General features: G+C 45.1%; 1 protein-coding gene across 2 annotated transcripts in view; it reads left to right on the top strand.

The window, feature by feature from the left end:
• Positions 1–2,016: 2,016 nt before the first annotated feature.
• MECP2 (methyl-CpG binding protein 2) overlaps positions 2,017–13,906 on the top strand; it is a 60,321-nt gene continuing 48,431 nt past the window's right edge. The window contains exon 1 of one of the 2 annotated variants that reach the window (XM_074359274.1): positions 2,017–2,172. In XM_074359274.1, coding sequence (XP_074215375.1) covers positions 2,111–2,172 — 62 coding nt within the window. In that variant the 5' untranslated portion in view covers positions 2,017–2,110. Of the gene's footprint in view, positions 2,173–6,910; positions 7,035–13,906 lie in introns of those variants that run through there. The other variant, XM_074359275.1, reaches the window with a different exon arrangement.

Raw genomic sequence — 13,906 nt, 5'->3', positions numbered from 1 at the left:
AAAATACCTTTTTAAAAAGTTTATGTTTTATCTATTATCTACTATGTAATCTATTGTGTATGTAGTTATGTTTCTTTTTCATTTCTGATATAATTTATTGTGTCTTCTCTCTTTATATCTAGCTTGTTAGAGGGTTGGCTTTTATGTCCAGCTTTTCGAATAATAAGCTTTTGATGTTCTCAATCTTTGTTATCATTGTCTCTGTTTCATTAGCTTCTACTCACCCTTATTTTTCTTCCTTCTATATTCTCCAGGTTTACTCTGCTGTTCCTTTTATAGCTTCTTGAGTTGGATGTTCAGCTTGTTGGCTTGTCGACTGCTTCTTGACCCAGCCGCCTACTCAACATCTCCTCTTGCACATCTAATAGGCACCCCAGGCTTAACGTGGCCAAAACTGAATTCTAGATCTGTGCCTCCAAAAACAGTGCTTTTCCAAAAGCTTTCCCCCATCATGGTAAAAGCACCCATTCACTCATTTGCTAGGGCCCAAAACTCAGGAATCATCCTTGTTTCTTGTCTTTCTCTATACACAATCCTCTCTGCTCAATTTTTGAAAATAGAGCTTGAATTTCACAACTTCTCAGGCCCTCCACTACTACCACCCTTGTTAAAACCATTATCTCCTCTCCTAGATTGTTGTCGTGGCCTCTCAACTGGGCTCCCATGGTGGCTCCAGCTGCGTCTGCAACCGCATACCCCTACCACTCTCAGAGCCATATAAACTTCCTTGTTAGTCCCCAGTGTGCCAGGCATAGTCTCTCCTTAGGGCCTTTGAACTTGCCTGGAATCATCTTTTCTCCCCAGATATCCATATGGGGGAATAAAATGAGAGCAAAAGCCTGTGGATATTTAAAGAGCACCCTTTTACCCTTGCTTTATCTATCTCAAAGCTCTTATCACCATGTGGCAATGTATTATACACTTATTTGTATGTTTGTTATGTATCTTCCCCCACAAGAATGTTAGTGCACTGTCTTGTTCAGTGCTGTGCATCCAGAGCCTGGAACAGTGGCCGGCACATAACAGATACTTAGTAAATGAATGGGGGGTGAGGAGCCACATCAGAATCTGAGGGTTCCTTGTGAGGCATAGAATTAACACAAGCAGCATGGGGTGAATCGGATGACAGCTGGAATCAGAGTAAGGTTGCCTTGACAAACAGTCCTGTCTTGAACACTCCATTAGCTAAAACTTTTCTCATACTCTTAAATATTTTTCCATACCAGCATTGCTGGAGCTTAGCTCCGCAATCACCTCTTCTAGAAAGTCTTCCCTCTCCCCTCCAGGCAGAACTAAGTGCAGCTTCCTTTGTGCTCCCCCTACCCCTTCTGCCCACGTCCACCAAATCACATGATCCAACAATGACATGTCTCGTGCAGCCTTGGCATGCACCCTCTCCCTCCACCAGTTTCAAGAAGGCCAAGGCTGTGATTGGTCGTCAGTTTGCTCCCTTCCCCTATGAGAGTGTGGCACACGGCAGGCTCAGATGGAAGAATGCATTGGGTAGGCCTCTTAAACCAAGGTCCCCGGGATGGAACAATGTCAGGCTCTGGGGCAGGCAACTTTGCTGCTTGTACTGAAGGTTGTGATATTGAGAAAACGCGAGTGTTGTGAAACGCTTATAGTAGCGTACTTTGTGTGTTTGTGGACAGCGGGTCGAGGGCCCAGGATGACCGCGCAAACAGGCGTTCCGAGCCTAGGCCTTCACTTGCCCCAGCATCAGCAAGGGCCCATTAATCCTTAATATTCAAATTCCGCCCCCTAGACCAGCCCCTCGGCGCCCAAGCCGCCTCTTTTTCCCAAATGACGGCCGACGGCAGCCAATCGGCAGCTAGATGGGGCGTCCGCCCCCTTTTCCCTCGCCGGAATGGACGCGGACTCCCGCCAATTGGCGGCATCGTCGCCGAGGCCCCGCCCCTCCCCGACAGCAGCACCCAATGGCGGGCGGGCTCGCTGCGGCGCCGGGGGCGGGACGCGGGCGCGCAGGTGCAGCAGCGCGCAGGCTGGCCGGGAGGGCGGGGCGCGACGTCGGCCGTGCGGGGTCCCGGCGTCGGCGGCGCGCGCGCTCCCTCCTCTCGGAGAGAGGGCTGTGGTAAAAGCCGTCCGGAAAATGGCCGCCGCCGCCGCTGCCGCGCCAAGCGGAGGAGGAGGAGGAGGCGAGGAGGAGAGACTGTGAGTGGGACCGCCGCGGCCGCGGGCGGGGACCCTCGCTGGGGGGCGGGGGGTAGGGGCGGGACGTGGCGCGGGAGGGGCCCGCGGGGTCGGGCGACACGGCTGGCGGATGGCGTCCCTCCTCTCTACCCTCCCCCTCCCTCTGGTGACGGTTCCCCCCCCTCGGCCCGTTACCCGCACTTGCGGGTGACCGTCCTCGACGCGGCCTCCCAGGGCCGCCTTCGCCTGGCTCCCCCCTCCCTCCCGCCTTCGGCGCGCATCCCGGCCCCCGGCCCTGCGGTTGCCCCAGTCGCCGGGGCTTCGCCTGTCCGGGCTACGCGCGCGTCGTGCCCTTCGTGGGGCTTCGGGCCCGCGGCGCCGTCGCGCGCCCGCGGCCCCGGCCTCTCCCTGGATCGCGCCTTCCCCTCTCCCTCCCTCGCGCGCCCCCTCTCCCGTTACTCGGCCCCCCCACTGGCGCGCGTGCGCAGTCCGCCTCCGGTCGGGAGAGTGCGCCACAAGGGCTCCTGCGCTCTCACCCCCATCTCCAGACTCTGCCTCCCCCTCCTTCTCGCCCATTCCATGACTTTCTGCCCCCACTGCGAGCGAGTTGCTTTCCAATCTAGCAGGAACAAGTGGGTGGGAATTATTGTCCACCCACAAAAGGCACTAGACATTATGTTCCTGGTCCCACAGCTCATCATAAAGAGGCGATTATAGTTGCCATCAGGAGCCGTGGGTAGGGGACTCTATGTCCGGCAGCACCTGAGGCTCTTCTGTGGGAGCGCACCCCCAGGGTCTTTGGGGTGCTGTGGCCTCAGAATATGAGCGCCCTCCCATCCCCCCGTTCACCGGCGATCTTCCAGTTACATAAGTGGAGTGGGACATAGCATGTAACGGGCTTCCATAGTCCTGGAGCACATCCTGCTCAAGATCACCAGTACCAGATGGGGCACGTTCATCGCATCGGTGTGGTTCCTGTCAGTTGTCTCTGAAAGTTTATTTTCTTTTTAGTTTGGTTCTGACTGAACCACCCAGACTGAAACTCAGGTGACATACGTGGCGTGGCAATGTTTTTGTGGTTTTGCACTGAAGACTTAAGGTCATTGTGAAAAGTCTAAAGATTGCTCTTGCAGAGGAGATCGTTTATGCTAAGCGTGGATCCAAGGGGTGAAAGCTTACTCTGGAATATACCTCTGTGGCCGTTGCTTCTGTTGTATGGGCGGATTGATCACAGCAGAAATGGGCTCCACCACAAAATTGATATTCCTGACTCATGGTCAGGCAGATGTGTGCTTCTGGTTATTTTTCCAGGAACAGGAAAGGCTCTGCAGAGCCATTCACACGTTGTGTCTCTGCTGTGTGGGATCAGTGCCCCAAATTGTGAGATGATAGGATCAGATTCAGTGGGTGGTTGGTGATTGTGGAACCAAACCTACTGGCCTGTGAGGCTAAGTGGCTTAGACTTTGTAGGAGTCTGACAAGTTTTGGGCATTTTGTTATGGTACAAAAACGAAATATATTCGGGCATTGGTAGTAAAATTCATTGTTAATAGGTAGTTACTCTAGAGGAGAAATTTGGGTTTCGCGGCTGGAATTTTCATCTGCATCTCAGTGATTTCAGTTAACAATGAGATTAAGCGCTTCTCTTGGGTCCTTTGAAAATGCTGGATACTTATTTAAAAAATAACAAGATCTGGAGTTTTTAGGTCTTTTGTGAATTTCCACCAGGGATTTAGGGAAAATAAGCTTATTTATGGGCTTTTTTTTTAGGACTTCAACTTAAAAATCCCAGTCAGGGGGCCTAGGAAACATTTGCTTTAATTTTCTTACCCAGCTATGTCAGAACCTTAAAGGGCACAATCAGTCTAGTAGAAGTACAACTGATTAAATAAGTTGCCACAGATCACCCATTCATGGCATGTCACTCCATGGTGACACGGTGTCCAATCACTGAGGTCCATTCCCGTCCACACACACAGACACAGAAGCCTCACTTGACGAAGATTCCAAGGTTTGTACATCTGAGCCTGAGACGTGACAGGACAGGACTCTGCTTTGTTTTGCATCGTGGGCAATGCCTTTGCCTCCTTGGGTGCCCCGCCGGTTAGCTGTTTAATCACACCCCTAGCCCTTTAAACGGCACCGACAACTTCTAGAATGTAGTTTTTCTGCAGAGTACCTGGTGGCATCTGAAGTCAGCATGTCCTGATAGCTTGGAGAAACCTGCTATGGCTTTCTTGATGGTACTGACCTATCACACCATGCCATTTCTTGTTGTTACAAATTTGTCTGGAATGCTTTAAACTTAGAGTGCCACGTCTTTGTTTCACCTGATAGGGCGCGATGCAGTCAAACTGTACTCTGACTTTTTACTGCTTGTTTTGGGAGGGTTAGAATACAATTTTGCATTCTATTTGCAGTTTCCGGCCAGAGACACTGTTTGCCTGCCTGCCGTGACTCTTCTGTGGCTGAATCTAGGGGGTTGGGGAGGCAAGCTGTGAAATTTAACAGAAAAACTGGCTAGATGAGTTCGATACAATGTTGCCCTCACCCAAATACTCCTTCCTCTATTGAGGATGGAGTGAGAAGCTCTCTGCTTTAGCCTAGAATAAAGAAGGGTAGGCATGAAATTGTTCCCTACTCCAGGCCGGTTTCCACCACTAGTATACCTACCTGGGACTACTTGCATGATAAATGGTATTTCCTGTAACTGTAATCTTTTACAAAGGTGAATATCAGCACAAATCTTTTAATTGGCTAAGAGCAGTTTGTCGCCAGGCTGCCCGAGTTATCTATGAGGAGAAGAGAATCACAGAAAATGTTTGACATTTGTAGTAACTAGTGTTTTAAGCGCAAGGAGGTAAAGCATAGTCCTAGACTGATGAGTCCAGGGAGTGTGGCGGGACACCTGCTTGTTGTCCCCTCCCTCTGCTCTGGTGACATGCAGACCAGCCTCATGTGGCCAGCAGACATGACCTTTCTTCTTGGGTAGAACATTATTGCCGCTCCAGTGGAAGGACCTTGTCCTCACCTCTTCTGTACCAGCCCTCTTCAGTCACACTGCCGTTGTCAACACTGTGCCTTTACCTCGTTTCGGGTAGGACAGATGTAAACGAGTTCCTCTTCCTTGGACTCACTGACATAAGAGTTGTGCTTTTCTGCCTTTGTCTTGCAAGGAACCTTTTCCTATTAAAAGCTTGATCTGCATGCCATTGCTTAAATACTTGGTTCCACCACTGTGATGGTAGGTATGGTGTGTGGGGGACCGAGTGGGAAGGGGAATTTGGGAGCCGGCAGCCCCCATATCCAAGGGGGGTTGTGACCATTCCGTTACAGAATAAAGCCTTGGCTTTTTTCACTTCTTCAAGGCACACTTAGGCTGGTTCTGCTGGCATATGAACGTGTCCTTAGTATAGCTGTTTTGCAGTACTGCCGAAGTCTGGACTCTTGGGAGCAAGCCTTAGAAAGGGTTCATTTGTATTCCTTGCCTAAGAGCTGGGGACACCAAATATATGGACCTGCAAATCATTGCTTTATTGGGTCTTCACCTAACTGCTCACATTTGCTGGTGAAATCTTGAGTTAATCAAAGATCTTACACTTTCAGAGCTAGAAGGAACCTTAGGCCAGCTCTCTCAGTTTACAAACAAAAATGCAATTGACAAAAAAAAATGCAGCTGTGAGAAGTTGTAGCTTTTCCAGGGCCTCCCAGCCAGGATACCAGTTTGATTTTTATTATATAGCTGCTGAAAATACTGTTACCTTGACTTCTGGGATCTCAAAGCATTCTATGACTCGACTATTTAAGGGAATTGTAAGGCCTGACTGCACCTCAATAGATAATTCATTCCAAGTACCATCCTGGTAGTTAAAGACCAGCAGTAAAAGACTCGGTTGGTGTTGCCCTTCCTCTGGGTTTGATTACATGAGTAATTGTGTGAATAGCCTTTAAGTTGTACACTCTAGGCTTTTTTTAGTTGAAAGATAAAAGTGCTACTCTTGGGCCAGCAAAATATCAGAGATTAGCTAATATGGGGCGGTTTAGGTTTTAAGAAGGAAATGATGGTTATCTTAATGATGAAAAATACAATGACAAAAGACCTTTTTTGAACATGTGTTCAAAAGCAAAAGAGAAACTATCAAACTACTAACTCATTTTGTTAAATGTTTCGATTTACTAATCTGAGAGGCTTAAAAGTGATTGCTCTTAAACAGACTTGTGTATTTTTGAGGATGGCTTTGCATCTCCCAGGGTGCTTGGTTTCTGTTGGTGCTGCTTTTTTTCTCTCAGGGTTAAAAGCCCCTTTATGTGATGTTACAGCAGCTTGTTGCCACTTTAGCTGCTTGAAAAAGAAGGGAGACTTTGCCTCTGGATCTCACGTGTTCTTTTGGGGATGACATTTTGACGTTGCATGTTCTCTCAAACATGTCTTCTCTCCCTGAGTAGTTCTGTATGACATGGTGCAAGAAATACTTACCAGAGATCACTACTAACGGTATGCTTTATAGTGTCAAAATGTACCTCAGATGTGACAAGACCTGAGATAGTGTCAGTTCTAACACGCGTGATTATTTCCTTTATTTTAGCACTGTGTGTGTTATGTGCCAGAAATTTGTAGTTTAGTCTCTGTTTCTAGCTAGGTTGGCTGGGAAATAGCATAGTACTTTGTATGTTTATCTTCAAAATGTCCCAAATAGCCCTGGGAAAAAGGTCGTGCAGCACAATGGGGGCTTTCAACTTACGATTTTCTTTGTTTTAGGCTCCATAAAAATACAGACTCACCAGTTCCTGCTTTGATGTGACATGTGACTCCCCAGAATACATCTTGCTTCTGTAGACCAGCTCCAACAAGATTCCATGGTAGCTGGAATGTTAGGGCTCAGGTAAGTAACCTTCCTTTTTTTTTTTTTAGTATATGTCCTGGTTTGGCCATCTGTTTTTAAAAAAAAAAAAAAGGAATAAAACAAGATATACTACTCTTGGACAGTATAAAAGTACCCCAAAGACTAAAGAGATAACTGTGCCAAACTGTGCCATATAATAAAAAAAAGTCACTTCCCTGAGCCCTGAAAGGTCAGTTTGGGTAGGGTTACTTGGGAGCCACAGTGTGATCTGGGGGCGGGTGTCAGATTAGAGCCGGAACTGGTGATCTGCACCTTCAGTTCACCTTCACGCAGGTCAGCTGAGCTGAGAGCGCTTTGACTGAGCTCTTCACCTGCTGCTACTGCTGTCGCCTAGAGGTCTTCAGCATAGTGCTTTGTTTGCTTTGGTCTTGGGTAAATGACTTCCTGGTCAATATTAGTGAGTGGTGGTAATGCATTTTCAGATCTGGGAACTGTGTGTGGTCCCCTAGAAGGATGATTTCCTGAAAGCTGTCACCAAACAGCGGAGTCCACGGCTAATGGCGTGTGCTTGCCGCATCCCTCCCATGGGAATTCAGGAGGGCACCCAGATACACTTCTGGCTCTTGAGACTCTAGAGCAGAATGAATACCTTTTGAAAAGGTGGGAATCTAAGCCATTTGAGGTCTGACAGTAAGGTGCTCTGGCTGCTGCACTTTGGGCTACTTTGGCGCTATTGTGTGGACTTTAATTTTGTAAAAATGAGTGGTTCCTTAATTTCTCAACTGTCAGGCTCAGTATCTCAAGCTTTTTTGAAGTCAGGGGCCACTCCACATTTGATGTTTTGACACCTGGATTTCAGACATTCCATGTGGTAAGACAGAACATTCTAATTGAATTTTTCCATTTTGTTTCCTGTGTTTGCGCATATGCTGCCATTGTGATTCCAGCTGAGACCCTCAAGTAGCACTTTGTTCTATCTCCCTAGTGGTTTCTGACACCTCTGGATAAAGCTGTGTGGACATCCGTAACAGATGGCCCATTTGGGGACTGTGTGAGGGGCAGAGTTTGGGTGGAAGGAAGTGAGGAGCATTACACTGCCTCCAAATCCCAAATTTGGTTCCACTCCTGATCCTGTGACTCAAATTGTCCTTCCCATTTACTGCTGTGGGGTGTGCTCTGGGCCCTGCTGACAGGGCGTTCTTTGTATGCCACGAATTTATGCTGGTGGGAGTTGTGTGGCTGGTGCTTTGTGCATTGTCTCAAATTGCGTGGACTAAATGTAATACGGGTTTCTTCTGTTAGATATTAAGCCCAAGGGGGTTTATGTTTTTAACAGTCTTTTTCTCGGATTACGAATGGATTTTATAAAACAGACAGTGGTGACTCTGTACAGTTTCTCTTAAGAAATGTAAAAAGGAAGATGTTTTTTAAAATATCTCTTATTACTTATGAATGGGAAAGACTCGGCCATTTGAGCTTCAAAGAACTTTGAAGGGAATTCTCAGAGGACAGAACCTGTCTTTAATAGATAAGTGCTTGATATCTTACTATTTTTATTCTATTCCTTTTTAAGAAATTATAAAAATAATACATGCTTTTTATAGAAAATTCAAACCATTTCAAGGTATATCAAGTAAAAAAGTGAAAGCTCCCTATTGCTCTCCGTACTTACTACCTAGAGTAACTGCTCTCAATAGCGTGATGTCGATCCTTCTGAATCTTCTTCTCAGGCGATGCAGATAGGCACCTTTTGTATTTTTGATGAAACAACAGTGGTATTATACATACTCTGCATCTATCCACATGATAACATTTCTCTGCCTCATTTCTGTTAAATAGCAGTGTGGTTTGGTGCCAGTTCACTGTCATGCATTGTCCCTTATTGGTTTTCCCAATGGTCCGCAATTAATGACGCTACTGGATTGAACTTCCTCCTGTGCCAGTCTTTTTGAAGAGTGGCTGCTACCACATCATCTTCCAAAATGGCTATCCCAGTTCCCACAGCAGTCTTAGAAAGTGCCCTTCCCATACCCTCCCAGAATTGGATATCCGTCTTTTAAATTTGTGCTTCTAGGGTTATGACTAGGCTGAGCCTCAGTAGTCATTGGCCATTTGTATTTGGTCTTTGTGAATTGCCTGTTGGTGTTCTGCATTCATTCTTCCATCAGGATATTTCTCTCTAAGTTGATTTATAAGAACTCTTAATGTATTAAGGATATTAAATCTTTGTCATCATGTACATATTTTTGCTAATTTTTTCATATATCTTTTGATTCTGCTTGTCTTTTTGATACATAAAATTTCTATTATGGTTTCTTATTTTGCTTTCATACTTAGAAAGTCCTTTCCTACTCTAAGAATACGACTGTATTCATCTGTATTTTCTTTCTTCCTAAAAAACTTGATGATGTGCTATATTCGTACATACATGTTTGATACATGCAAAAGAATCCTATAGGTAAGTTGTCCCATGTTTTTTGTATGGTATTTGAAATACTTGTTTTTGTATTTAACTGTGGAATGGGGTGAGGTCTAGAGCCCACTTAGCCAGTTGTGTTGTAGCCATTTGGTGAAGCAATTATCCAGTTTGTTAACCTGTATCATATTCTGACTTCAAGTGAACAAAGCATCTCGTACTTTTTTCTTGCTGAATTTTTCTTTGTGAAGCTTGATGGCATGCCTGTCAGCAGATAATCATTTATTCGTTCACCCAACAAATATTTTAGCCCCTGCTTTAAGCCAGGGGCAGTGCTGGGCCCTGCAAGTGCTGCCTTCTCCTTGACTTGCTGGGGAGCCTGGGGGGGCGGCTACAGAGGTCGTGGTGCCAGCTGCATGACTACAGTGCTTATTCTGGAAGACTCAAGAAAATAGTGGATCTTCACAAAAGTAGGTTTTAGATAAACTATGAGGAATCCAGAATGTGTGTGTGCATGTGCACACATGCATCTGTTTGCATGTGTGTGTTTTAAATTCTGACATAGACGTTAGAGCTTTAGGGTAGACTGCAACATAAGCATAGTTTGTTTTCTAACTCACGTAATTGCAGGCTGATTTGTGTCTTGATTTATGATGAAGGGTTTTTGCTGTTAAAATAGTTCTATATTCAGCTGGCTTGGTTGTGATGGAATAAAAGTTGCGTACTGATAAAAATGGTAATTTTCTTCTGTGATTTTCAAGTTTTTTGTAATAGCTGATAAAAATAAAGACAGGATTTTGGTGAATATTCTTAGGCAAACAAGTGTAATTTTTCGCAACTTGTTTTATTTATTTATTTATTGCAACTTGTATCATTTAAATCTAATAAATACCCTCAAAACTGAAGTGGCATCCTGATTTTTTTAACTTATAGAAAGGATATAAATGACTTGTGATCAAGGAAAAGGCTTCTTGTGTAAGTCTTTTTTTAATGATATTTTTGAATAGTTAGGTATAGTAAAGAATGAAAAAGGTAGTATAAGAGTTTATATGGTATAAGATCTCCTTGGCACTCTGTCCCTAGACATCCATTTCTCTCCCTGAAGGCAACCATCATTACCAGTTTATTAATGTGTGTGTGTGTGTGTGAGTGTGAGGGAGACAGAGAGAAAGATTTTTAAATTGTGGTAAAATACACATAATGTAAAATTTAACATTTTATCCATTTTTAAGTGTACAGTCACAATTAGTGACATTAAGTACATTCTCCTTCTTGTGCAACCATCACCACTGTGTATCTCCAGAACCCTTTTTATCTTGCAAAACTGAAATGGTTTCCACGAAACCATAACTCCCATTCCTCCCTCCTCCTGCAGCCCCTGGCAATCACTCATTTACTTTCTGTCTCCTATGAAGTTGACTATTCTAGAGACCTCATATTATTGTATATTTTTATATATGTCTTTATGTATATATCTTATGTTTGTGTATACACACACAAACGTGTGTGTGTTTACCAAACAGTAAAGTACCATGCACATTTGCATGGTTTGCTCTTAGTTAATATATCTTGATGATTGTTTGATACCAATTCCTATAGATAGCAGTGTCACCCTTTTTAAGGGTTGGATTAGTCGTAGTCCATTATGGATGCACTGTAATTTATTTAACCAGTTTTCTGTTGAGGGATATTTATGTTTCCAATGTATTTTATTTCATTAATGCTGTAGTGAATAGTCTTTTATGTATATTTTGCTCGCAGCCAAGTTTATCTGTAGAAGAAATTCCTAGAGATGGGACTTGCTGGGTCAAAAGATACATGCATTTTAAACTTTCATAGATATTGCTAAATGAAGGATGGCCTTTTAATTGTAAAGTTTTAAAGAAAAGGCTACACATGAGGAGATAAGCCCCCAAATTTACGACTGCAGTGCAGTTTGTGGAGATTAGAGAGCTGTTTATTAGCCTGGGAAGAAATCATTTTTAGCAGCGCTAGAAAACAAAACTTCTGAAGCTTCCATTTCGTGACCTCATGTGAGCAGAGGCTGAGGCAGGACCCTTTACTTGGCAAGCAGAACTTCACCGTAGCTCTTGTTTCTGAATCTTGAAGAGAGTGGAGCATTTTTATTTTGGTACTGTTCTAAGTTGCAGTGGCTCCTTGGGACTCAGGGTAAAGAGTCTCCCGCAGCTGCTAGACATTGTGTCTTGTTCGTATTGTGATATGCATAAGGAATATTCCAGCAGTATTCAGAACCATAATGCTGTTGCCACACTTCTCTTTCACTGTGGTACTCTTTATATTGCAGTACTTTATTCATTTACCCTATACTAATTGAGCAGCTATTATTTGTCAGTTACTGTCCTAGCTGCTAGGGACTATCCCTACCCTCAGCGACCTTCCGGTCTACAGGAAGACAGACAGGCATAGGCCATTACTGTACAAGGGGCTAAGTGCTACAGTGGAGAAGTACTGGCCACTGAGGGGGCACATAAACATTAGAGGGGTCCTACCTAGGCTTGGGGGATAGGGTCAGGAAAGAGACTTCTTAGAAAAGTGACGCCCCCTCCCCCCCCCCAGACCTTAACGATCAGGCAACACTAACTCATCCAGGAGAAAGTGTGAGTGGAGGAGAGAGCTGCATGGATGGAGGCTTGGGTGAGAGAACACTGTGTGGCCGGGTCTGAAGGTTTGGAGTGTGGAGACGGACAGGTGGAGCAAGCCAGGCCCGGGGTCTAGGAGCAGTTCTGTTTGCAGAGTGTGCTGGTAGGAATCAGGCACAGCTGCACCAGTTGTGCCAAATAGGCTTGGCTTTCATTCTAAGCTGCATCACACTCTGAGAGGTTTCTGAGCCCCAGAAGACAGGGCCATCCATCCTGCGCCCTTTCTGCCCTGCACTGCACTGGATACCATCTGCCCTGAGCTGACTTGCAACCCCCATCAGGCCCCCCGGGACTCACCCTCCAGCTCTCTTCATGGAATCTTCCTTCCCTCCACTTCTGCCCCAGGAGACCCAGGGAACTCATGAGGAGAGGGCTTCTTTTCCCACACACTCCAGTCTCTGGGGCTCAGTACCAGCTTACATGGCACGTGTGGTAGCAATGGTACCAGACACACTGCTTGGTTCTTCTGATTTTTAGTTATTACCCTTTACCAGGACTTTCATGGTGAAGGAAGCAGTGCATAAACAAGCTCACTCCTGTCTCATCAAGACTAGGTCCACCCTGATGAGCCACTGTGAACCGTCTGGCTGTGATCTCCGCAGACCTGGCCTCGGGAGGTTGGGGATTGGAGCCCTCCTCACCTGCACCTCTGTGCACCTGCTCCTCTGCCCTCCCTCGGGCTGTCCCCACCCTGCTGCCTTTGAGGTTCTGCCTTCCTGCAGCCCTCCCAGCCCTCTTCCTGCCAGGCCTCTGCACTCTATTCACAGGGCAGATCCTCGGGCACTTTCCACGTAGACTTAGGAAATGTTAGCACTTTGCCTGTTCACATCAGCTTCCTGTTAAGAACTCAAGTGTGACAGCTCCAGGGAACTCCTAGCCCATGTTTGCACTGCTGCCTTCCCACCCAGAGGTAGCTTGTCTCCCAGGGTGATGGGATTATTGTCCATGCTAGCTTTATGCTGTGTTACACATTACACAACATTCAAAAGTGTTTTGAAAATTGACGGGATGGTATCCTAGTGTATGGTAACATCCTGCAACTCACTTTTTTCCTGCTATACTTGGCATTTGAGCCTGGTCCATGGTGCTCTGTGCAGACCTTCATTCATTTAACATGTCTTCTTGTGCTGTAGAAACATCTTTACAACAAAAGTCCCACCAGAGCCCTGAGGAAGAATGGAATTGTAGAGGAACAAGGATTGACATCTGGTTTATGTTTACATCCTTTGGGTCTATTAACTGAGAAGATATTTTTATTTCTATGTTTGTGAAAGCTTTCCACAAAAAAGGCATCCATTTTCTAGACTTATTAATAGAGCAGTCCAACGGTTTTATTTTTAGAGTTGAAAGAAATCAAAGCAGGATTCTGAGATATGCACATTTCCCTTCATTCCCATCTCCTTTGCATATTTCCACATTGCTTCTAAGACACCAACTTGAGCACTTTTCAGCATGAGCCGACTTTCTACATGTAAATTATTTTTGAAAAATTAAAGCATTTTCGGTTTTTGGGGGCTTCTAGTGGCACTTAAGTTTTGACACAACTTTGATAAGTTGTATTTTAAATTTGTATACAAGTTATTTAGTAACTTATTTTTAAAATATAAATTTCTGTGTGTTTCTGGGTTTTGTGTTTTTGTAAACAGCAGAAGGTATTAGTCCGTATTAAGTACTAATTTGCTCTAATATTTTCAACTGTTTCTGGAGTTACACTTGGCAAAAAAATAGACAAATGTCTGCAGTTGTGACAGTTTGTCTTTTTGTTCCTTTTAACTCCAGAATAAATAATTCAAGTGAGTTTTTTTCTAGGCTTGTGAGGATACGGAAATGATTAA

This window comes from Camelus bactrianus, chromosome X (assembly GCF_048773025.1).
Source record: "Camelus bactrianus isolate YW-2024 breed Bactrian camel chromosome X, ASM4877302v1, whole genome shotgun sequence".
Taxonomy (NCBI): domain Eukaryota; kingdom Metazoa; phylum Chordata; class Mammalia; order Artiodactyla; family Camelidae; genus Camelus; species Camelus bactrianus.
The sequence above is the reverse complement of the archived record's forward strand: the minus strand, read 5'-3'. Positions and strand labels throughout refer to the sequence as shown.